The sequence below is a fragment of the Pararge aegeria genome, chromosome 19 (assembly GCF_905163445.1).
Source record: "Pararge aegeria chromosome 19, ilParAegt1.1, whole genome shotgun sequence".
Classification (NCBI taxonomy): Eukaryota; Metazoa; Arthropoda; class Insecta; order Lepidoptera; family Nymphalidae; genus Pararge; species Pararge aegeria.
Window position 1 is genome coordinate 7,649,257 of NC_053198.1, and position 25,680 is coordinate 7,674,936.

Sequence of the window (25,680 nt, forward strand, 5' to 3'; positions counted from 1 at the left end):
GTATTGGTTTATTATGGCTTGTCTACGCCTATATGTTACGCCAGGATTTGTGTATTCATGCTGTGTTTCATGACCTTTTCTGTGACTATAGCAGTGGCGTGCACTTTACACATGCACAAAAGCGCTGCGTACCCTAACATTTTTATATAACTGGCAACAGAGAAGGATCCGACCCACTGATGGAAAGTGAAGGTTTAATATGGCATACGCCTAAACCTCACGCCAGGATGTCTGTATTGATATCTACATCGTCCCTACAGTCTTGTCGACTCCGTATTTATACCGGTCTACCACTTTATAAAGTGGAGCAATCAAAATATGTTACCGTTGCATAGGTATTATGTAAATTGCCTTTCAACAAAGACCGATTAAGGCATCATTTTACCAAATTATGCTAATAGCGTAACAGCTATAAATTACAATAATAGATTATTTCTAACTACCCACTTAAAAACACTAACAGTATTATACTGATACACTAAAGAAAGCCAATGCCTGGCAGAAGTTTTTGAAGATGGTCATCCAAAAGTCAGAGGATCTTTATCTTAATAGAGCAAAATTTGTGATGAAGTATTTAGGCGTTTGGGTGCCACCATTAAACGAAAGGGCATCTTATAAAATTTATAGATACTTTATGATGTCTCTGCAGTATTTATTTCTGATTTTTCAAATGATCTATATAATCCAGGTTTGGGGCGACCTGGAGGCGGTTTCGCAAGCCTCTTACTTATTGTTCACTCAAGCGTGTCTATGTTTCAAAGTCACAGTTCTACAGATGAATATGGATCTTCTAAAGGATTTGTTAAGACGAATGAATGAGAAGGTTTTCCTGCCGCAGTCTGCTAAGCACGAGAGGTATGTGAATTATCGAAATAGCACGTACCTATGAGGTAAAGCGAATCAGTTAAGAGATGACTCGAAAGCTGGGATTACTATCGAGTCATCAAGCAGATTTCCTAGATACATATTTTATACCTAAGTCCTAACAAAGTCAACCTTGAGCTGGTTGGGAATTCATATAAATAACCTGCTTACAACAATACTTTTGAGTATCGCTTTGAAGAGTCCCCAGTCCTAGCCTTTCAGGTAGTGCAGCAGAAGTTTTCGAAGTTACGTGCGTTTTTAATTAAAGCAATTTCAATATCACGCCCTAAGCCCTTCCCATTCTAAATTCCATTCTTCTATTTTATAAAAATTATGCTGATCTCCGTAATTTTATAGTAAAGGTAGAGTAGTCAGAACATTTGGCCGCAGTGAAATCGCGTATTTATAACATGGGAGACGAAAAAACAACAAATACCTACTTTTGACGTCCTCGTGGCGCAACGGTGAGCGCAGTGAATTTATTTAGGAGGTGCCGGGTTCGATTCCCGGTAGGTTTTGGGATTTTATTATTTCTGAAATTTCTCTGGTTTGGTCTGGTGGGTTGCTGGTTACAGACAAAGAAGTGCCGCTAAGCGATTTAGTGTTCCGGTGCGATGTCGCGTAGAAACCGATTAGGGGTATGACTACCAGACTCCCTAACAGGTTAGCCCTCTACCATCTTAAAATGCATCATCACTTACCATCGGGTGAGATTGCAGTCAAGGGCTAACTTGTAGTGGTATAAAAAAAGTGAATGCGTGTAACCTTTACGCGCGATTGAAGTAAAACTTTTATTATTATTTATTGATGAAAGAGTAAAATGTTCCTGGGATCCCGCCATTTCATATAATATAAAATCATTTTTTTAAAACTGTTGAATTTTTATTCACTTTGCTATTCACAATAGATCTGTTTGAAAATATTGCAAATAAATAATCGTAATTGATTATGATATTTGCCATTAGCTGGCGTTTAAGTCAAGAAGCGTGGAGTATATGACATGTACTTACGACCAATCCAAATTATTACTTTTAAATAGCGGAAACTAAACAGACGTCTCACGTAAGCCTTAGATTGCAGTTTCTGTTCCTGACTCCAACAATTGATAGAGTATAATTTGATTTCTGTAGTATACTGAAACTGCAAGCCAAAAGGATCAAGCGTCTACTTCTAGCATTTATGATCAGTTCACAAACAACTTGCGGTCTGTGGGCACTGAAGCCGCTTTTCGACGATGCCGGTAGTCGAAACTTCCCATTCGATATGTGGTAAGTTTGTATGACATTTTTTTTCCTCATCATGTCTTGTGTTTTTCCCAGAGATGGCAGCACAAGGCCTTTTACCGTAATGGCGGGCGGTATAATTTTAAATGCGGTAGTTTCATGCAGCAGAAAAAAATATTCGAATATATACTTTATTTGATCAGCTTTCCTAATTTCTTTATTCCGAAATTAATATTTAAATTTTTTATCAATCAATATCAAAAGCTACTATAAATCGAATCGAACCGAATAAATAAAAGGGCCAATCGATTTTCAGCGAAAAAAATGTCACTGTATGGTTTGTATTTCTAGGTGGTACCTAGTTATGTTTTTGAAAAGCGGAAGTGTACACTGTAAAACTAAAATAACATCGTGGTCAGGTAAAATTTAATCACCATTCATGCGAGGTACTTACATGTGTTTAGAAAGTTAGACATACCTTCTCATAGCTTGTATTAGAGTAGGTAGTTATAATTTTTACACATTTTAAGAGCTGCTACTTATTGTAACAAACATTCCTTTTTAATAAAAGTGGTTCCAGAGCGTTACTAGCGGGCTTATTACATTAATGCCCGTTTCCACTAAACCAAGGAATCGCCTTAATCCGATTTAGGCGATTCCTGGCGAGTGGCTGTGTTCGTAGGACTTTTTCAGCCCCTTTCAAAAAAACCCTGCAAAGAATGTACTGATGAATATGTAAGTACCTACTACCTAGGTATTGTTATTCAACGGTATATAAGAATATGCCTCACCTACCCAAATAGCGTAAGTTTTCAACTGATTTTGTACATTATCCCAAGGATGCCCGTGCAGCCAGAGTTCTCGCCACAGTACGAATTGGGTTACGCTTTCCAACTGGTGACCATTTGTATGAGCGCTTACATGTACTTCGGAGTGGACAGTGTGACTTTGTCGATGGTAATTTTTGCCTGTGCCCAGGTGGATATAATTAAGGACAAGATTTTAAGTGTAGGTAACGCATTTCATTATTTCTTTTTTTCGCAGTTTCATTGTGCTACAAAATATTTAATTTGTAAAAATATTAAATTTAATGCTAGCGGTCCCTTGCGACTTCGTACTATAAGTCAACCTTAAAAGATGTATGCTGTCGCGGACTTTTGAAACATTATTCATTGGTGCTATGCAGTATGCTAAGATTTATAAATGGTCTATCCAACACTTAAACATTTTTTTAAATTGTACCAGACGTTCCTGAGATCATCGCGGCCAAATAAACAAACTCTTCAGTTTTATATTAAACCAAAAAAATTCGGACTAAAATTTTTTTTTTATTTCTTTCTCCTGGCTTCTATCGTAATTTATTTTGGGTCAGCTCTACTAGTGTTTCTTTGCCGCATAGTACGATTTACCATTTTCTGTACCTATTGGTGATCGCTATCATGTAATTTTATATACCTAGTTGTAGTAGCCAGGTTGCTGTAATAAAACCTCATTTAATTTTCTTGTTTTATAGATTCAACATATTCAAAAGGAAAACAAAGATCAACATGAGATAAAGGAAATCCTATCTGAGAACTACAATAAATTAATAGAATGCGTAAAACATCACCAGGCTGTAGTATCGTATGTATCCTCAATGCAATCCATATCAATTTTTAAATCCCATATATGTAGATCTGTATACTTACAAACTGTAATAGTTCCATGAACTAAGTATATAGTTACAATGAAGGTCTAATCAGTAATATCAACTGGAAATGACTAGAAGGCCCCATGAACATCTGCAACTTCTGAAGAGCAAGCCACTGATTCGCCTCGCCTGCCCAAACTGTACATGTAGCTTGGAGATTACTAATTGTAGAATTTAACAGTTCGCGGCAAAAACTATTAGGATGTAGAAGAAAACCAGACCTCAAAATGGTGGAGAATTTGTCTCTGCGGTGTGAGATAGCTAGCGGTGTTTAACAATAATAAATAAACAAATATACTACGACAATACAAACATTGCCATCTAGCCCCAAAGTAAGCGTCGCTTGTGTTTTCGGTACTAAGATGGCTGATGTATATTTCAATGAATAATATACATAAGTACTTCTTAAGTCTATACAGATAAAAACGCACACACTAAAAACATTAATGTTCATTACACAAACATTTTCCAGTTGTGGGTATCGAACCCACGGCCTTAGACTCAGACATCTGGGCCGCTGCCCGCAGCGCCAATCGGCTGTGCGGGTCAGAGAACATATTGGAAGTCATTATTATATACCTACGGCTACCCTATTGGTAGCCCACCAAACCGTTTTTGTACCCTCTTTTGGCCGATAATAGGCTGAGGGTGAGTGGATGGTATACCTACCCTGTACGCGAACTTATAATAAAAATATTTTCAGTTTTACTCAACTGGTAGAAGACGCATACCACACATTTTTATTATTTCAACTCGTTGGGAGCGTTGGACTAATCTGCATGTCCGCGTTGCGTATTTTAGTGGTAAGTACTTTTTAATGATGAGAACGAGCAAGCAACCACGCTGGTCATTTTTAATTCAATTCCGTTATAAGTTGGAGCTTGACTGCATTCTAAAACGCCGCCTTATTTGATTCAGAGACTTCTAAAGCAATGGCATCTGTTCAGTTTTTAAACCATAGTTATCCAATTTTTGCAACTGGTAGTATTGAGTTCACTCCTGCTTACTATGGTTCCGTTCCGGCGATCGCTGATTGGCCGAATGCCCGGTGGCACAAGGCACCACCAGCGCTCCTAGCGGTCGGATAACGTATAGACTATCGCCATTATTGTTCGAAACAACGTTCGTTCGTAACGACATCAAAAATCAAAACCTATTACAAAAGAATTGCTCTAGGCGTAGTTCAAGTCCTTTTCTTCATTAGTTTTGCGTTGTGCCGTGCTCAATCAGCTGGAAGAAAACTGCTGCGTAACCTGGACGTTCCAGTAACTGTGAGTAGTTCTTTTTATTGCTTGTTGCCGAATTTGTGTAACTATTGGTAAAACTGAACATACTTAGGTCCTTCGAGATAAGAATCCCCCATTTCTGGTCCTTCGAGCCGGATATTTAATAGTATATTTTGCCAAATACCTATGGATAACCTTAAAATCCACGACAATATCGTATTTGTTCTATAATTATTTACTTCAGTATTTATGCATATTTTACTCGTACGTAGACAATTCACTTATATTTACGTATAATTGATTATATATATTATTTTACAATAATTAATTGTAAATTAGGTATTGCATCATTCTTTTGAGTGCGTATCGTCGGTTGCCGGTAACATTTTCTAACTGATAAAACATGGCGGAACCTACGCGTACTGAAAAGTTAGAATTAAAGTTAAAGACATTGCAGTTTAAACGAGATTATCTCTTTACGAAAGCACAAAAGTTATTTGATTTGTCGAGATCTATTAAAGATGATACTAATAAGATGCAAGGTTTTCTTGCACAATTTGCCGAGTTAGACGGTGTCAGAACTAAGTTCGAAAATACTGTTATGGAGATTTTAGAAATTGACATGCAACTTAAACCGGGTATGAAATTATCTACGTCCCAATTAGATGCCTTTGAGACGTTATACGATAATTGCAATCTTGTTGCTCGAAAATATCAAGCTAAACAGTTGCGCGGTAGTTCGGAAAAAAATAATAGCGAGTTAGCTAAGCCGTCGCTTCCTAAGTTGACCTTATTTGAATTCAATGGTGATATTGAGTCATGGACAACCTTTTATGACACCTTTTATTCGCTCGTGCATAGCCGAGACTTTGCAGACATCGATAAATTTCATTATTTGCTTTCGTGTGTCAAGGGCAATGCTCTTAATATTATTAAAAAGTTACCTATCACTGCAGCTAATTATCCGCTAGTGTGGCAAAGCTTAGTTGATAAATATCAGGATAATCGTGCGCTAGCGGGTCGATATTTTGAAAAAATGTTAAACTTTACTCCGTTAAATAAAGACACAAGCGCAAACCTTACTTTATTTATAGAAACATTCGATCATTCACTTAAAGCGATTCAAGCGCTTGAAATTGATAATCTAGACGACTATTTAATTTGCCACCTCGCTTTGAGAGGCCTTGATACGCATACTAGGAAGCTATTTGAAGAAAGCCGTGATCAGAAGGACATTCCTAAGTTTAGCGAGTTAGTGGACTTTGTTAATAAACAAATTAAGGTGTTAGACCACACTTTTCCCCAGTCGTCTTCAAATGTAGCGAAAACGAAACAGGGTAGCAATAATATTAATTTGAAAGGTACTCAAAATTTGTCTTCGCGCCAAAATTCAAAATCGGTTCTTGCTACCTCGCGAGTTAATAGGCCGAATGACGAAAATAAACTAAAATTAATATGCCCTCATTGCAATCAAAATCATATGATTTATAGGTGCGAACCTTTTAGAAAATTGTCAGTGGACGATCGAATTGACCGTGTCAATTCATTAAGACTTTGCGGGAACTGTCTTAAGTCCCATGATAAATCAGTCTGCACTAGTACTTGGACCTGTGGGGTCTGTGCAGCACCTCATCACTTTCTTTTACACAAAGATATGGGCCGCGCGAGCCAGGTCAACACTTCGGCCGTACCGATAAAACCACCCGCGCAACCCACCACGTCGCAAGCGCAGCAAGCGCTCGTGTCGGCTCGCTCCGTGAGTGACTCGACTGCGACGCAGAATGTACTGTGTTCAAATGCGGAGAACCAATACGGGGTAGTTTTAGGGACTACGCGGACTCACATTCTCGATATTAGCGGACATTATCAGGACTTCAGAGCCGTAATTGATTCCGGAGCACAAACTTCGTTTATCAGCTCAGAATGTGCCCAACGTTTGGGACTACCTCGTAAGAAATGTCCATTTTCTATTTCCGGCCTTGGCGGAGAATATATTAAAAATCAAGGCATGGTAACTTGTACCATAAAACCGCGGCGTCAGGACCGTCCAACCTTAATAGTGGACATGGTCGTAGTAGCTAAGGTTGCTTCGGAAATGCCTAACGTCAACTTCCCGTGTGACGTTATTAAACAATATACCCGCTTTAACCTAGCGGATCCAAAATTTTACAAAAGGGCTCGAGTAGATATTTTGTTAGGTAACGATGTCGTCTCGGAAATTATTAAAAGCCAGCCCTTATTTGTTAATGATAAAATTCCTAGTGTAATCGAGACTGTATTTGGTTCCGTGATTAGCGGTAAACTTATTATAGATTCCAAAGATCAACTTAACGGTGCGGCACAAAATTATTTTTTATCAATTACGGAGGATGAGTCACTGGACAAAACGTTACGTGCCTTCTGGTCTATCGAAGAAGTTCCGTGCACACCTTCGATAAACCCCCTCGATCAGTTAGCCGAAGACATCTTTGTTAAAGAGCACTCGCGGGAACCGAGCGGCCGTTACATAGTGCCGCTTCCCCGCGTGCCGAATCATCCGCCACTCGGTAACTCGCGCACCGCGGCTGAGCGGAGATTGTTGCTCACGGAGCGCAGGCTTGCGCGCACACCGTCACTGTCGCAGGCGTACGCCGCGTTCATGCGGGAATACGAGGCGCTCGACCACATGGAGCTATATGTAGGCGCGGCGCCTAGTAAATATATAATCCCTCATCATAATATATTGAGACCGGGTTCTTCTTCGACCCCTCTAAGAGTAGTTTTTGATGGGTCCTGTCGGAGCACCGATAATAATATATCGCTCAACGACATATTGTTGACCGGGCCAAATCTGTATCGCGACATTTCGGCGATCATTTTAAATTTTCGTCTTTTTAATTACTGCCTTGTGTGCGATGTATGTAAAATGTACCGAGCGATAAGACTAAAGGAATCCGATCGTGGCTATCAGCACATATTATATCGTTCATCTCCCACTGAAGCGATTAAATTATACGAATTAAAAACCGTTACCTACGGACTGAGTTGTTCACCGTTTTTAGCTATCCGTACCTTAATTCAATTAGCGCAAGATGAAGAGGAGCGTTTCCCGTTAGCAGCTCAGGTAATTCGAGAAGGAGTTTACATGGATGACATTCTATATTCTTGTAATACGTACGTAGAGGCCTGCACGATGCAGGACCAACTGATCGGTATATTTGAAAGCGGACAGTTTTTATTAAAAAAGTGGACGAGTAACAACGTGGAATTACTTGAGCGCGTTCCCACTGATCACAGGGAATGCCCCGTGACCTTTATAAAAGATGGAAACGAATGCACTGTTAAGGTGCTAGGCTTGACTTGGGTACCTCTGTCTGATAACTTTGTTTTTTCTATTTCCAAAACAGATCCTGTATTAACTAAACGGTCAGTCTTGAAACTCTTGGCATCAATTTATGACCCGGTCGGTTTTATCGCTCCATGCACTTTCATTGCAAAGTCAATTATGCAGGAGCTATGGAAGCTAGGCCTCGGGTGGGACGACCCACTACCACGCGAAATCGGTGATCGCTGGGCATCGTATATTGCGGAGTTACCACGTTTAGCTGAGATACCTATTGCGCGGCACATGCTGTTGCCCGGACAGACGGAATGTGAGTTAGTCGGGTTTTGCGATGCGTCATCGCGCGGGTACGCAGCCTGCTTATACGTTATCTCTAGAAATGAACTAGGTAACGTTAAAGTCTGCTTAGTAGCGGCGAAATCGAAGGTTGCCCCGGTTAAACCATTGACGATTCCTCGCTTAGAGCTCATGGGAGCTGTTTTACTAAGTAAATTATTAAGATTTATTTGTGATAATATAAAACGAGTTAAAATTACCCGAATCACAGCGTTAACTGACGCGACAATCGTATTGTCGTGGCTTCATACAGAAGCCTATAAATTAAAAACATTTGTTTGTAACCGTGTTACACAAATTACCGAGGTCGTACCTTCTTATATGTGGCGGCATGTTAACAGCGAGAATAATTTAGCGGACGTTTGTTCACGTGGAGTTTCACCGTCGCAGCTTGTGGCTGAAAGCTCGCGGTGGCTACAGGGCCCTGATTGGTTATACCAGCCCCCCACGGAATGGCCTGTGTCTGTTTTTATTCAGGACCACGAATCGCAACCCCCTGAATTAAAACTGTCACAGAATTTATTTGCCAAACAAGTTATACTTGACCAACCGGAGACCAAAGCAGAATTTTGTGAACGTTTGTTAAATAGATTTTCATCATATACGAAATTACAGAGATCCATCGCTTGGATTCTTAGATTTCGCAATAGGATACACGCACCTATCCAGTCACGATGCTTGAACACTGAGGAATTAAATGCAGCTCAAGAAGCACTGATCCGTTTGGTACAAGAGTCTTACTTTACGGATGAAATAGATCGTTTATCTAAAAATATTACTTTTATTCCGTCTCTTAAAAAACTATCTCCTTTTCTTGATGCAGGGGGCTTTCTCAGGGTAGGGGGTCGTATCACCTATTCGGAATTGCCTTACAATTCTAAACATCCACGTCTTTTACCGAAAGATAGTTTGTTTACTAGATTATTAATTGAATATTATCATAAAAAATATTTACATGTAGGGCCGCGCACGCTTCAAAGTATATTATCAGAACAATATTGGATATTATCCGCTCGTAGCATTATTAGATCTGTCTTATCTAAATGCAAGGTTTGTTTTAAAAATAAACCGCCTCTTTTGCAACCAGAGATGGCGCCACTGCCACCGACTCGGCTGCTCCCTCATAAAGTATTTGAGCATGTAGGGGTAGACCTTGGCGGCCCATTTTTTGTTAAAGAGGGCTTGCGCAGAAATGCAAGGGTTTCCAAGTCTTACCTAGCCTTATTCATTTGCTTTTCTACCAAAGCCGTTCATTTAGAACTCCTATCTTCGTTGACGGCCGATTGTTTCCTAGGATGCCTTGACAGGATGGTATCTAGAAAAGGACTATGTCAGACCCTGTACTCTGATCAGGGAACTAATTTTATTGCAGCCAGTAAGCATTTAACAGAAGTACAGAGATTTCTACGCGATAGCGAGGCTATTCTGGATGGTTGTGCTCAACGGCAAATTTCGTGGAAATTCAATGTACCTAGCGCACCCCATATGGGAGGTCTTTGGGAAGCGGGAATCAAAGCTGCTAAATACCATTTAGTACGCTGTGTAGGAGACAGGTCTTTGACATTCGAAGAGCTGTCAACGGTTTTCTGCAAAGTCGAAGCTATCTTAAACTCTCGACCATTGTGTCCATTACCAGCTAGCGATAATCCGGACGAATTTAACGTATTAACTGCGGGACATTTTCTTATTGGAAAAGGTCTAACGGCCGTGCCGGAATATAACCTGGAAGAAGTTCCGGTCAGTAGACTGTCTCGTTGGCAGTATATTCAGAAAAGTTCCCAATTATTCTGGAAACGCTGGAGTCGCGAATACTTAAACACTTTGCAACAAAGAGCAAAATGGTTCACATCTAAGGGTAATCTTAATGTGGGCGATTTAGTTCTTATTAAAACGGATAATGCCCCGCCATGTCATTGGCCCTTGGGTAGAATAGAAGTATTACACCCAGGCCCCGATGGTATTGTTCGTTGCGTTACGTTACGCACTCAAAAGAGCAGGTTACAAAGACCTGTGAACAAATTAAGCCCTTTACCTTATGTTGATTAAGAAAATTATCTTTTATTATCCTTTAACTTAGTATCTTATTATCTTATGTATATTTTGTAAGGCTTATATAATAACAATAATTTTAAATACTTCTTTCTAATTTTTCTACTCTTATCCTTCACCGCTTGGAGGAAACCATTATATGGTTTCGGTAGGGGGTGTGTTCAGTTTTTAAACCATAGTTATCCAATTTTTGCAACTGGTAGTATTGAGTTCACTCCTGCTTACTATGGTTCCGTTCCGGCGATCGCTGATTGGCCGAATGCCCGGTGGCACAAGGCACCACCAGCGCTCCTAGCGGTCGGATAACGTATAGACTATCGCCATTATTGTTCGAAACAACGTTCGTTCGTAACGACATCAAAAATCAAAACCTATTACAAAAGAATTGCTCTAGGCGTAGTTCAAGTCCTTTTCTTCATTAGTTTTGCGTTGTGCCGTGCTCAATCAGCTGGAAGAAAACTGCTGCGTAACCTGGACGTTCCAGTAACTGTGAGTAGTTCTTTTTATTGCTTGTTGCCGAATTTGTGTAACTATTGGTAAAACTGAACATACTTAGGTCCTTCGAGATAAGAATCCCCCATTTCATATCTTATCCAAAATTTGTGATGTAAATATAGGTAGGTACCTCCTGGCACAAGAGATGGTATCCTTACAGAAACACGGGGGCTGAAAGTAACTGACCACACTTTAAAGGAGTACCTACCTATGTCAATTTTAAAACTGGGTTCCAAAATTCTTTTATTACCTACCTAAATGAAAAGTTTTCCTCAGTTTTAAATATTTTTCAAAGGTGGACTGGCGAAGCATGCAGTTCTTTTCAATATTGACTTACGTGTCGGTCATGATCAGCCAGTTGTTTGTGTGCTGCTGGTGTGGCCACGAATTAACAGCTACAGTAAGTATTTACGCTATCTTGTCATTAGATTTTTGCAGAGTTCCTACGCTTTATGTAATAAATCATGCCTACTACGGCGAAGACCGACTTCAATGCTTATTTAGTCTCGTCTCGATCACTCAAAGTGACATACGTGTCTTGGAGTTTCATATTAACTCCTTGGTTATTGGTTAGGTAAGTGTAGTTTGACCACAAGTGTTTGAATGTTAAATGGTGCCAGCCCAAAGTACAACCAAGCATCTCATCTAGCAGTCAGTTGTACCTTGCCATGTTTTTTATCCGTTTAGTACAGTAGGTACGGATAAAATATGCTTACTAAACAATTCGGATTTCTATGAGATTTCTAGATGCAGAAGGGCTCACAGATAGTCCTAATGGAATAGCTGTGAGATGTTTGGAGCTTTTGTTTGGCTGGTTTGTGGTGTAGGTTCTCGTTCATTCAAGGTCCATTGGGTCCCTGGTCTATCAGTTGGTCACGATCTATTGTGAAGCCGCTGCAAAATTCAAATCTCCTAGCAGCAACTATTCTTTAGCAGCAGTTTCTTTGCTGGAAGAGATTTGGCATCCTCTGGTTGTATTAAGTAGTGCAGGTTAATGTATAGTTACCCTAACCCATATTGACCACGGTGGTTCAGAGAGAATTTTCAACTACGCAGGGGATATTGGGGCACAAGTGTATGCGCAAACACCGATGTATTCTCTATTCCTTCACGATCATAGGGATGGTATATCCAACAGGACCGGTAAGAGATCGTGCGCAAGGGCGGCGTAACGTGCTCTCCGAGGCACGGAAGGAATCAGCGCCAACTTCAGGATACTATAGGCTAAGAATTTCTCAATAGAAAACCCCAATTCTATTTACTGGCCCGACCTTGACCTATTGATCAACATGTCAAAAAGTCAACCATCCCTAGACCAACGAGGCAATTTTTAATATAAAGGGTTTATTGACATTGTCATTATACGGTTAACGGAGTGCTTTCAAAGTAAATCTTCTGGTACGAATAAGCCTGTTAGTAAGTTATCATTTCATTTTGTAGAGTGAAGATCTTCACACAGTGCTGACTACATGCTTCTGGTATGAGCAGGACGTGAGATTTATGCGAACTCTATACTTTGCTCTGATGAGCATGAGGCGGCCGATGGTTTTGCGCGCGGGTCATTATATTAGTCTATCCAGACAGACTTTTGTATCTGTAAGTGTTCTTATTTTAAAATTATAATATAGCATACTCACTTATATATTAATCAACATTTTTGGGAAGACAATTGCTACAGGCATGAATTGTCTGAGGATCTGCAGAATGTTTAAGGGTACGGTCCGTTACAAACTTTATGTAGTCACAGAAGTTAACTGCGAGTGTATCGTCGCACAAGTAGTCAACTGTAACACAGCTTAGGTATATATTTATAATTTACCTCCTGTGACCGTCCCGCTGATAGGCGGATACTTACCGAATATTTATATGCGCATCGAAACGCACGAATTTGTCTTACTTAGTTTGGATTTGACTGTACATTAGTATAAATTATTTGGCACATAATATCACCTATTCAATTGTTTCATATAAATGTCGATAGTATGTAGCCACGGCAAAAATCAAAGACAAGAAACAACTAGCAACTTATTATTTAATAAGATTTTTTATTGTTTTACAGATCCTACGAATGTCTTACTCCTACTTTGCGGTTTTGAATCAAACAAAGTAATTGTATCTCATTACGAGATATTCTCTACAAATATTAAGTTTGAATTTAGACCAATTAGAATAAAAATACGTAACCTACTTATTTTGTTTTTTTCACATTGTACCTACTAATTGTGAGATATCGGCACTCTACCTACTTTGTAAAAACAATTTGCTTGTAATGATTAGCATACTTTACCTCTCTTTTTTCTACTACCTGTCTCTTTCACGCTTCAGAAGAGCGCGCCAAATGTCCTGTCAACGCGCTCCTGTCAATGTCAACTCATAGTCCTCCAACCACCAGCAAGCATTTTGCTCTAATGCTGTGTATTTTATAACACACATAATAACTGTTTTGTTAGAATGCAAGACAGTCTTATTATATGTGTTTCCAAAACACACAGCATTGGGTATCTTACAGGAAGTTTCACACTAAAACCACCAAGTAGGTAGGTACTAAATAGATTTAAATGTAAATCTGCTTAGTTAGTACTGTCAACTAATAATATTTTTGATTTGCCTGTCTTACTGGTTGTCCCATTTGGCTCAATTTTGGGTCCTTTTTCTATTTTTGGTGTATATCTATGATCTAACACACCATGCATGATGCAAGTAAAACTTGTGGCTTTGTACCCACTGTTTCCAGATGAAACTTCTAGACAACGGTTTTAAAAAAAGGTAGAAATAAGGACATTTCTGATGATTTAAACCGTAGGTACTATGTCAAATGTGTCTTACTGGAACCGTCAATAACTTACTACTTACTTAAATGCTAAGAAATGTGAGGAAGATTGATAAAAATATAAAGATTTGCCGGGAATCGACAGAAATAAAGAATTCCACAGTTTTTGGAAAAGTGACCTTTGATTGTAAGCTTCAGTGAGGTGCCCATAATATGTTACTAATGGGTAAACTCCGCTCTGCTGCCCATGCAGTCCGAAAAATTAGACAGTCTACAGATGTTGAAATTGCTAGGCTTGTCTATTTTACGCATTTTCATATGTCCTACGGGATCTTGCTTTGGGGCAAAGCCGCTAATAAATTTAACTACGAAGTATATTTATATTTCAGAAAATAATATTCCGATCGATATACAAACTTAGATCACACAAATCCCTCGGTGAAAATTGAAAGTGATAGTAGTGGCTTCACAATACATTTATAACATTAATTTAATATGTAACTATCGTATGCCCTAATATAACCTTGGTGAAACAAAATCTTTGTATAAAAGTGGATGTAAACAATCGACTGACAAGAAACGACATAAATGCCTAGGTAGGTAAGCCCACTTGAAATAGTTAAATGAATTTTGAATTTTGTAAAATAATCGAACATTATGAAGAATTCAAAAAATCCGCCATGATGTCATACGACAAAAGACGATGGTAACAGATGCCCTTCATTACTCCCAAAGATTAAAATGGCGATGGGCAGGCCACATAGCTAGGATGGTTGACGACCGTTGGACATTAAGGCTGACGTCATGGCCAGGTCCTGCAGGCCATAGAAAGGTAGGCAGACCGTATGCAAGATGGTCTGACGATATCGTTAAAGTTGCCGGCATAAACTGGATGCAAATAGCCAAGGATAGAGACCGGTGGTCATCTCTGGAGGAGGCCTTTACCCTCGCATGAGAGGGGTTCCTGCTAGAAGTTATATAACACCAGATAACACTTATTAATTGAATCACTTGTTATTTTATTTTATTTATTTTTTATTTTTTTCTGTTTATTTTTGTATTGTTGATGTTATCAGTATGTTGTAAGCAAGAATTAAAAGGCTTTTTTATTTTTTTTATTTTTATTTTTTATTTTTTTTTTATTTTTTTATTTTATTTTATTATGAGGACTTTAATGATTACAAAAGATAAGATATTAATAAAAACGTTAGAGTTAAAAATCTATATATATAAAAGAGAAAGTGTGTGGGTATGTTCCGTAAAGGCTCCGAAACGGCTGGACCGATTTCAATGAAACATCAGGGAATCTCCGGACCTGGCGAGTAATCCTGTAAAGTTTGGTTACGATCGGAGCACTCCTATTTTTGAACTGTCAACTACAGCTTTCATTTACTATGATGATATTCTATTGTTAGGTGTACATGGGTGTAGATAATGATCTTCACCCGCTCGAGAAGAGAATAGAAGAGAATGAATACGGAGATAAATAAATGATTTCATATATTATGAGACTTAAATTAAAAATTTAATGATTTAAGTTTATTGTTTAAATAAAATAAAGCAAAATCTAGCCCGGCGAAGCGGGCTGTGTACGCTAGTATTTTATAATATGCAATCCAAACAAAGTTTCAGTTCAAGAATTAAGATTAAGGGGAGCTTCGTTTGGACTTAGAATTTTTTCCTGTTGAGATATCTATAGATGTGAAACTGATGACTGGGAGACAGATGCTTTCTTTAAGGGGTAACTTCTTTAATATACCTAACAATTCAAACACAGAAATAACATAGGCAAATTATTTAAATGACTTAATTACTGTTTCCCTTTAATTCCCACCTAGGGCAAAGTTTGTAAACAAAAGCCATTAGAGTTTGCGGGTGATTAAAGTTTGTATTAATGTAGCTAGGTAGCGACCAAGGGCTACATGGTGTTACAATACTTTACAATTTAAATAAATATAGTAAGTTGGAAACGTGAGTATAAAAAAATATTATTCTATATTTAATGAATGAATGAATGAATACACTTTTATTGTACACCACATAAACATAACAAATTAACAGTAAAAATTTAACAAAAGGTATACAATATGGCGGCCTTATCGCTACATAGCGATCTCTTCCAGGCAACCAAAGGCGTTAAAAACAGCTCAAGAAGAGAGGTAGGTGGTGCATTTAACTGTACTCTGTTGCAAATAAACATGCATAAACCTATATATACAAATATAATATGTACATATAACAAACTTACAATAAAATATATAGATAGTGATAATAATTAATATATACCTATATAATTAATATCAATAATAAATAAATATATATTGACTATATTGACTATTATCCGATAAATTGTTCCTAATATTGATAAGTACCAAGTACTTGTAATAGTTAGGAACAATTTATCGGATTAATAAGTACTCACCGCCTATTAAGGTCCCACTGCAGGGCACAGGACTCCTCTTATGGGAGAGAGGGTTTTAGAGCAAAGACTCACCTTTTGCTCACTCATGTTTTGATGTGAAACATCTATGGGCGCAGTGTAAACCTGATTTTTGGCGTGGCGACGCATCGCCATTGGATTTTTGTATATCGTATGTACCAATAAAAATGAATATTAATTTTGTAATAAAACAGTCATTATTAACCGACTTATAAAAAGGAGTGGTTATCCATTTGGTTGTTTTATTTTATTTGTGGAACAAATTTGTAATGCTTTATTTCATAATGCAATATCTGCAATAACTTACAGAAAACCATTTCGATGTTTCACATCTGCCAGGCATCCCGTGACGGCTCACACGTTTTTTACAATGCTGATAGGAGGGCTTCAACGACTATTATCACGAGTAAGTGATAACAGCCGGCAGCGATAGCTTCAATCTAGGCATGTAATGAGAATTGTTGACAGTATAGCCCAATAGGTACATCACAAGTTCTGGCCCGGACGTACGACCTGACCACTGGAATAAACAGGCAGTTAGTTAAAATTTGTACATCCTGTACATATTACTCACGTTCGTCAGACACTTCTACATCGAAAGTATGGATGTATCTGATATTCAAGCATAGAATTTAAACAGTAGCAAGGAACAAAATGGCTTTAAACTCCGTCGATATATTTCTCGGTAGACCACGAAATGTGTTGGTATTTTTCGGTTTTTGGTTACCACCAAAGAAAAATGCACTTCTTCATACCCTGTATAAAATTGCGGTGATGCTGACGCAATACTCCTTCATACTTTTCGAGGTTATTTACGTTGTGGTGGTTTGGGGAGACCTGGATGAGGTATCGGAGGCTTCGTACCTGTTGTTTACTCAGGCCTCAGTATGTTACAAGGTTACCATTTTTATCGCTAATAAGAAACAGCTGAAATATTTGTTGGATTTTATGAAGCTGGATATATTCGATCCTCAGACTCCGGATCATGATAAGTAAGATTTTATTGTATACCTCGCGATAACCTTGCTAAGAACTTTGACTGTAAAAACGTAGCCTAGAACCTTTATGTTCCTATGTAATCAAATAACGGCGAAAGCAGCATTTACCGTAGTTCACGGAAAAGTCATGGCGAAGTCCTCTTTCTGCCAGTTTAAGAGTCACATCAAAATCGGTTCAGCCTTTCTAAGATCTGCTTGGACATATAGGGGTTATGTGGACACATCTTTGACAGAGTTCGACCGGAGAAGCACCTACCTATGTTATTTTCCGCCAAGCAGCATTCTTTTGTTCAGTCTGGTTTGGTTGATGGACTAAAGGCGGCACTTTTTGCGACGTTCCTGACATGCTCTGCAGAGTGTTGCTCTGGTTATATTTATATGATGGTTATCAACTAGGTGCCATCCGGTCAGCCATCTTCTTGGTCGGTGAATTATTACCATAGAAATTCTTTTGTAGAGTTATATTCACGAATGCAAGAAGAATAAAGAGATTGTGTGCAATGTTCCTGACCGCCGCATTAGTTACTGTCAGCCTTTGGGCTATCATGCCGCTGTTTGATAAGGCAGAATCAAGATATTTTCCGTTCAAGATTTGGTAAGCTTTGCTACTTAGGCATTTTTACCATTAGTAACCAAACCTGGAAGCTAAATTAATTGTTTGTAGGTCTAGAGAACAACCTACATTTTTTATAGCGTTTCTTGAGACTAAAATAGCTTGTTTTGCCGGTATCAATTATTGATTAATGAGCTTTTCTGTTATGAGCGTTGAGTGGGTTAATTGACCGCTCGTGTTTAATTTGCGAGTATAATATTAGTAAGTAGTTTTGCCCGCATTAGAGTAGCGTGGTAAATGTAAGCTTTAATTCCTTTTTCTAAAAGAGTAGGGGCCCAGCCACGGATTTACCATTCGATTTGTTCAAACCGAGGCAGAGGGGTGGCTCTACAGTGTTTGAGATAAATTACATAAATAAACTTATAAAAACACCATAATGGTCGCCCTATATGCAGGTAAAGCAGTCTTCACAGCAGTTCTTCTTTGTAAAAATAGTAAGAAAAATAAAAAATAGTAGGATATTCATATATTGAGGATAATGATACCTATTAGGAAATTTCAGGATGCCTGTAGACGCCCAGGATTCGCCTCATTACGAGCTAGGGTACATCTATCAGATAATGAGTATCTACTGTAGCGCCCTGCTATTTTTCGCAGTCGACAGCACGATTTTGTCGATGGTGATGTTTGGATGTGCCCAATTAGAAATTATTATCGATAAGATACAAAAGGCAAGTAACGGATGTCATATTTTGTAACTAAATAAAAATTAAGCTTAGCTTAACTATACTTTATTCTCATCTAGACTCTCAACTATACTGTCACCAGGCCCCAGCCCTGAGACAGAAATATGGCGATGTCAACAGTCAACGGCTAACTCGCAGAGCAAATATCGCACTTATATCGGATCTGTGACTTAGAAGGAAACTATTCACGAGTATCATGCAGCAACGTCCTCAGTCAGTTACTACTAGCATCCACTGTGATTATCAACTCGTCTGCTCAGCGTCGTAATTATGTGCAAACCCTTCCGCTTTGAGTCAGGTTCAGTGCCCTAAAATACTTTGTGTGCGCTTATGGTTGATATGGTACAGATCTTACCACCGCTCTCCTATTAACGTGAAATCTACTCGACACATTAGAGATACTCACAAAATTTTTGTTTTTAGGTAAAAAGCACGCCACTATCTGCAAAATTGCGGCAAGAGGAATACAAGGAAGCGATTGGAAAAAACAATGAATTGTTAAAAGAATGCCTCCGCCAACACCAAGCTGTTATAAGGTTACTTTTGTTAAATTCATGGTCTTTTACTAAGTTAAATCTTAACAAAACGGATGTTCCAGGCAGTACTGTAACTAAGGCTTGGAAGGGCAGTGTCCTGGGGCCCTCAGCCTCTATTAACGATGTTCGTAAAAGTCAAAAAAATTATTTTCAAATTTGTCACTCCACCCTGTAATAGCTCCGAGCTCTGCACTCGAAATTGAAGACGAGTACATATATTTACACACCATCCAGTTAGGTGGTCCAATTTCGCGGAAGAGGTAGGATAGGCAGCGTACGGGGAAACTTCGTGACATCTTTTCGTCCAAAATCCCGTGTGGAAAGAGTTATGTTGGGAGTGTCTCTACGTGATCAAATCAGAAATGAAGATGCGTTGAAGAACTAGAATTACCGACATAGCTCATTGAGTTGCGAAGCTGAAGTGCAATGGGCGGGGCACATAGCTCGGGGAACCGATGGAAGTTGGGGTCCCAAGGAGCTGGAATGGCGACCCCGCACAGGTAAACGCAGCGTTGGTCAGCCCCCAACGAGGTTAACAGACGACATGAAGCGGTCCGTGACCGCTGATTTTGGAGCTCTTTACAAGAGACTTATGTCCAGTAGTGAATGTCAATCGGTTGACATTTTTGGTCTCTTGCCAATACCAAACTCGATCCGTTCGGAGGAAATCACATAAAAAAGAAGTTTTGCACCGTTAAATTATTTCAGCCCTCCATCATCAGTCCTAATGATGACCTTACCTTTCCCCTCAAGGCACGAGTGTGAACACCGCTAAGTTTGAGCTCGTGCTGACGAATTTCAAAGTAAAATCACATGCCTAACAGTTATTTGAAACTATTTGTTTAGTTATGCCCAATTGCCAAATTTTTAGGTTTGGTTCCAGGTTTATAGAAATGCTGGAGAATACATATCACGCCAATATATGCTTCCAGCTTTGCGGTACAGTTGGCATCATCTGCATTGTAGGACTACGAATAACCATTGTAAGCACTTATTAGAAAAACCTACCAGTTAATCTCATTCAAATATATATTGATGATATATTCTATGATACTCAATAGTAATTAAAAAAAAAATGTTTTTAGTACGAACTAAGTTCTTACCAGGCACTAACTGAATCTGGTCGCAGATCCTTTATAGCGCATGGCTGGCATACACTGGATAATCCAAACTAATACTATAAATACCTTGCTGTGTGGCGAAGGTGGATAGAATAAAGTTGTAAAAAACCCCTCCTTATCCCGCGGGTGTTGTACGAGGCGACTAAGGGTATATAAGGGAGAACTGGCTTCAGCGCCTTCTATGCTATTCATTCTATATACCGCGATCACCAACCCGTCTGCTCAGCGAGGTGATTTTGGGCAATCCCTCCCGTTAGGAGAGGTCTTTAGTCCAGCATCGGACTGGTATAGACTATTGATAATGATATCATACATTCGAAGGTGTCTGTGTGTTTATTTGCTACCTATGTTCCGTTCAACCGCTTGGCACACACCTGCTTATACAATGCATCTTGAAGACAGGTTGGTTTATTTTTAATTCCTAGAGAATGAACGTTTCTCGAGGAATAAAAAAAACCAATCGCGCTGGCTTTCAGCATAAGTTGGCGCTTGGTGACGCCTTGCCTAGACTCAAAAACAAATTTGAGTCCAGGTAAAGTAAGGGTTATTATTTATTTAGTGTATGTGTATATATTTACCTAACAAAAAAAATGTTTGAATCAGACTGAACCTGAAAGCGTCCAATTCTACTCGATGCTGAACTACATGCTCACTATGCTGTCGCAGCTCTTCCTCTACTGCTGGTGCGGGAATGAGCTCACTACTAAAGTAAGATTGGTAATTTTGATCAATAGTTATTATTTATTTATTAACACTCCAGTTTTGTTACGTGTACTGGAAAGAAGGAAGAAAAACGCTGTATAAATATCCGGGCTGGCAATTGTTATGTTACGGTGGGCACTACTTGCCTACTCTCTGTCTACCTGAGGAAGTCCTGTCAAAATCAGTTCAGCTGTTCCGAAACGAGATTTTAGGTTATCATCATTAATCATCGTAATACGATCTGTTTTACAGCATGAGAAGCCCACTGAGCTGCTTTATCGAATACTAGCTGTTGCCCGCGATTTCGTCTGCGTTTGATTTAATTTTTTGAAGTGCCATTAAATTTAAGTGTAGATCTAAATAAAATTAAAATATTCAGTATCGCTAAGCCTTAAATGAGGGGTTTGCTGTTGTCTACTGAGGTGTTCTGCCCTCTATCTCCAACCACAGTTTGGGCAAAATTAAACACATATTTTAACCTCTATATTAAAAAATAATTATTTAAATCGGTTACAATTTTGTCGGAGTTATGGTGTAAAATCGTTAAACACTCATCCCCTCTCCCAAAGGAACCGAGCTTAATGTCGGGATAAAAAGTATCCTATATTACTTCTTACACTTCCAAGAATATGTGTACAAAGTTTCATGAGGATCGGTTAAACAGTTTTTGCGTGAAAGCGTAACAAACAAACTTACATTGACATTTATAATATTAGTAGGGATTACTTATTACATGTTACTTTTTAGTAATTTATAGCAGTGCCGGGCGACTTTACGTGCTCTCCTTTTGGTAAAATTACCTTAATAATTTATATACAACCCGGAAATAGAAACCAGGTCTTGATGATCCTAAAAATAAAATGAACCAGATAATTAAATTCCAAAAATAAGTAAGAATTATTATTAACTAATATATACTTCGGGACTAATATATTCTTCGGGAACATATTATACCTAGAAGAATAAACGGTAAGTATGTCTTGTGTTAGTGCCACTCCACCACAAGGATGCAATCAGCAAAAAGCAATCTGTATTTCAGAACGGATCAACAAAGCCCCGTTTTCAGACGGGGGATTAGTGCCCATTTTTCTTACAGCTTTTATTCTCGTGAAAGGAAAACAAGGCTATGTTACAGAGGTCGTTGTACCGTCTGTGGTTGTGTTATTTTCTAGTTGTAGGTACCTATCCCTTGTTTTATAAGCAAGTGTAGTGTTGAAGAACGTGGGGATAGGACTTAGAATAATACTATTTTTCACTTTTTACATTTGATATATAATCGAGCAGAGTTTCCCCCTACAACTACTTGATACAGAATGAATGTTTGAGAAGGTAATTGCTTCTACTTTTATACAGCTCGGGGTAGCGTAGGTATCAGCCAGGGGGAGCAACCGCTAACAGTAGCGAGGTAAAACGTATTTTTAATCGCAACGCGACGTAAATTTGACGCGTGTGTGTGTTTCCCGAACGGATGAACCGATTTTGATTTAGATTTGTTTGTTTGAAAGTAGTGTCGGAAGTGTTCTTAAAAAGATGGCTGCCGCCACAAAATGGCGTATTATATATTTTTTCACAACTTTCTCCATATGGGTATAAAATGAAAGGGCTATCTATAGAGAACTGTTAGGCATGCATCCTCACGATGTTTTCCTATATTGTTTAAGTACCTAAACGATATTTAAGTCCCTAAATAAAATAGGCACATTACTCCGAAAAGTGTAGTGGTGTGGTAGTGGAACTTTTTGCGACAGAGCTCGTCCGGAGAAGTACCACCGCCAAGTTGTATGTTTATGTCGCCAAGCAGCACTGTTGCAATGCTGTGTTCCGGTTTAAAAAGCGTGGTTTCCGGTGTGATGCCTATAGCATATGAGTCTTAACGCCTACGCCTCAGATAAACGGAAACAGGGTGGCGCGTTGCAGGACGTATTCCATGCATGCCCTGTAAAGTTGCTCTGTTTTTAGGCGATGGTAAAAAATACACCACCGCTCTGTCGGTCATAAGGTGCTTTGCTTATCTTCAATGTGTCGGTCTTCGATTGATAATATAGCTTCTGGGAAAATCCTATTACGTATAATATTAAGGGTTACGTAAAAGATAAAAAGCTTGGGTATTAATTGCTCTATCCACCTGTCTGTAATATCTGTCCACCAATCTGAACTGGGCCAGCGTGGTGGACTACGGGCTTAACCTCTTTTCAGTTCTTAGTGGGCCGGTAATGTGTGGGCTTCTTCTTAGACCAGGGAGCGTTTGGAACCCTCGTAGCTTTAGTTTAAAGTTGACAAATTTAGTTATCGCCATCAACTCACTTCTATATTGTATTTTACACGTAATGTACGCATCAAAAGTGCCATATATGTGCCTATTTGAATAAAGAAACATTTGACTTTGACTTTAAATGTGTCGATATGATGATGAATTGCTCTAACTTCATAGCATATCATTCATTGATTGTGATATGGTGATAGCAGAAAAAATACCAGGCAATAATTTCACGAATATATGTATGAATGCTTTGTAAATGCCTGTGATAGGCCTACATGTATAAAGTTTTTATTCAATATGAAATTTGTGATATTAATAATGTTATAGAGTCAAGATTTACGCGAATGGCTGTACCAATGTCCGTGGTACGAGCAAGACGGCAAGTTCCGAAAATCGTTATTCACAGCCATGGAGCGTATGAAGAGACCCATCATTCTGAAAGCTGGGCATTACATTCCACTTTCGAGACCTACTTTTGTTTCAGTAAGAAAAGATTTTTAAAAGTATATAATTTTTTTTTTATTTAACTGAGAATGATAAACTTTCTTTTTTTTTTTTGCAGATCTTAAGATCGTCTTATTCCTACTTCGCAGTGCTGAATCAAGCTAAAAATAAATAAATTAATAAACTTTTATCAAATAAGTTATATTGTCTACAATATTATTTTAAGGCAACCAATCCCTCCACACAGCAAAAAGGCTTTGCCTTTGCTGTGGAGACCAAAGGCAAAGCAAAAAGGCTGTAACATTTGTTTGCGACTCAGAAACAATTGAAAGCTTCTTTAGCATGTTTTCAATAGTGAAGTGTAAGTAAAGTAGAGAGAGATAGAGTAACTATTTATTCTAACTTGTCTTATTATGTAGACAATCTTCTTATTATATTTTACACACAGAATAGAATGAGCTTACCTCTATGTAGGTATGCTTTTATAACTATTGTGAAATAATCTTTAAACTAATAGTAACATAAATGTTGTTTTCATCACACTTGCTCGTAACGTGGACCTTACTAAATCGATATCAGGCTCATAATTCAAGATGTGTGTGTTGTGTGTTTTATTTAAAAATACCGTAGGTACTTGTCCTTTTTTATGTAGACCCGCCGTTTAGGTATGGCAAGTTTGTGCCTCACTGCAAGTTATATATATATATGAAGATAGACTTTTTTTAAAAGATTTTTTCTTCTTCGGGTAATATATTCTTTTTCTACCAACAAAAAGGTTTTACGCGGCTTAAAATTGCAGGCATTTCCTTAAAGTGATATTTTACCTTCCTAATAATGATAAATTAACGTTTCATTTTATAAAATTATTCACAATTCATAACTATTTATGCTTTAAACATGTTTTAGATACGATATTCCCTTTGTTATATTTTTATATATAGGCTGTATGCACGTTGCTGGCTGTATATCGGTTTACTTTGGCGTGCGGAAAAAAACCGCTCGCGCCATTTTCTGAAATTAATATTTTGTTAATATGTTCGCTTTTTGGTCTTATATTAATAATTTAAAATGTGCAGTTTAAATTGATTAGTGATCAATAGTACTAGATTTTACTACGCCGGGAATAATAATAGAAGCACGAATCGCGAGTGAATAACCTGTTTCAACCATAATATAGGGAGCGGCCTACGAAACTTTCATACCGTGGAAAAACAACAAAAAACGGTCAGTTTTCTTCAAGTGTGATGAAAATCGTTATATGAACTCTCTTTACACTCCCGGCTTTCTTAGCGCGTTCGCTTTTAGCTCACACGCCTAATACCGCCTCGACTGTAAAATGTAATATAACCATACTTGATGCATAAACTACTATAACTTAATAAAAGTAAGAAAAAAATATATACCTCCTTACCTAAGCTATTTTTCTAACTCGTCTTGTTATGTAAACTCTTCATTACATTTTAGTGTCAAGTATGTTTTAAAAGTAAAATAAAAAAAGTGCTGAAATAAATAAACACAAGTACAAAGGGATAATTTATATGAATGGAATAATTTATTATTATTATTAAATTCTTTATTGTACACACAAAAATAAAAAACAAAGAAACACATTTACAAAAATAATAAAAAAAAAAACTAGTTTAGGTGTGCAAAGGCGGTCTTAAGCGATCTCTCCCAGACAACCTTTGGCGATAGTAGTTTTTGTAAGGAACGGGTTGATGCGGCAATAAAAAATTCTACCTACATAAAAATATAGCAAACTAAACTACATACATGGTATAAATTCTAATACTAAACATATAATTATTATTTATAATATATATTGTTCATACATATAATTATAATAAACTACATACTATAACGCTAACGCTACATACATAAAAAATAGTTTTTAAAACGACTTTT

General features: G+C 38.1%; 2 protein-coding genes across 2 annotated transcripts; both read left to right on the forward strand.

The window, feature by feature from the left end:
• The first annotated feature begins 514 nt into the window (after positions 1-514).
• On the forward strand, positions 515-13,315 carry LOC120632321 (odorant receptor Or1-like). The gene is made up of 9 exons (XM_039902165.1): positions 515-586; positions 650-855; positions 1,995-2,132; positions 2,927-3,095; positions 3,601-3,710; positions 4,481-4,580; positions 11,501-11,605; positions 12,646-12,801; positions 13,265-13,315. The coding sequence occupies exons 1-9, from the start codon at positions 515-517 to the stop codon at positions 13,313-13,315; spliced, it is 1,107 nt and encodes a 368-aa protein (XP_039758099.1).
• Positions 13,316-17,069: 3,754 nt separating this feature from the next.
• LOC120632333 (odorant receptor 43a-like) lies at positions 17,070-23,950 on the forward strand. Its single transcript, XM_039902180.1, has 8 exons — positions 17,070-17,407; positions 17,871-18,008; positions 18,529-18,697; positions 19,136-19,248; positions 20,132-20,231; positions 20,973-21,077; positions 23,659-23,814; positions 23,894-23,950. Exons 1-8 carry the CDS (start codon positions 17,070-17,072, stop codon positions 23,948-23,950), a joined length of 1,176 nt encoding a protein of 391 aa, XP_039758114.1.
• The last annotated feature ends 1,730 nt before the right edge of the window (positions 23,951-25,680 follow it).

Bases quoted from the DNA above. Each gene is read 5' to 3' on its own strand.
- LOC120632333 (XM_039902180.1), top strand. From the start codon at position 17,070: ATGGCTTTAAACTCCGTCGATATATTTCTCGGTAGACCACGAAATGTG. The intron at 17,408-17,870 runs GTAAGATTTTAT...ATTCTTTTGTAG, and splicing joins CAGACTCCGGATCATGATAA to AGTTATATTCACGAATGCAA. The intron at 20,232-20,972 runs GTAAGCACTTAT...TGTTTGAATCAG, and splicing joins TAGGACTACGAATAACCATT to ACTGAACCTGAAAGCGTCCA.
- LOC120632321 (XM_039902165.1), top strand. From the start codon at position 515: ATGGTCATCCAAAAGTCAGAGGATCTTTATCTTAATAGAGCAAAATTT. The intron at 2,133-2,926 runs GTAAGTTTGTAT...CATTATCCCAAG, and splicing joins AACTTCCCATTCGATATGTG to GATGCCCGTGCAGCCAGAGT. The intron at 12,802-13,264 runs GTAAGTGTTCTT...ATTGTTTTACAG, and splicing joins CCAGACAGACTTTTGTATCT to ATCCTACGAATGTCTTACTC.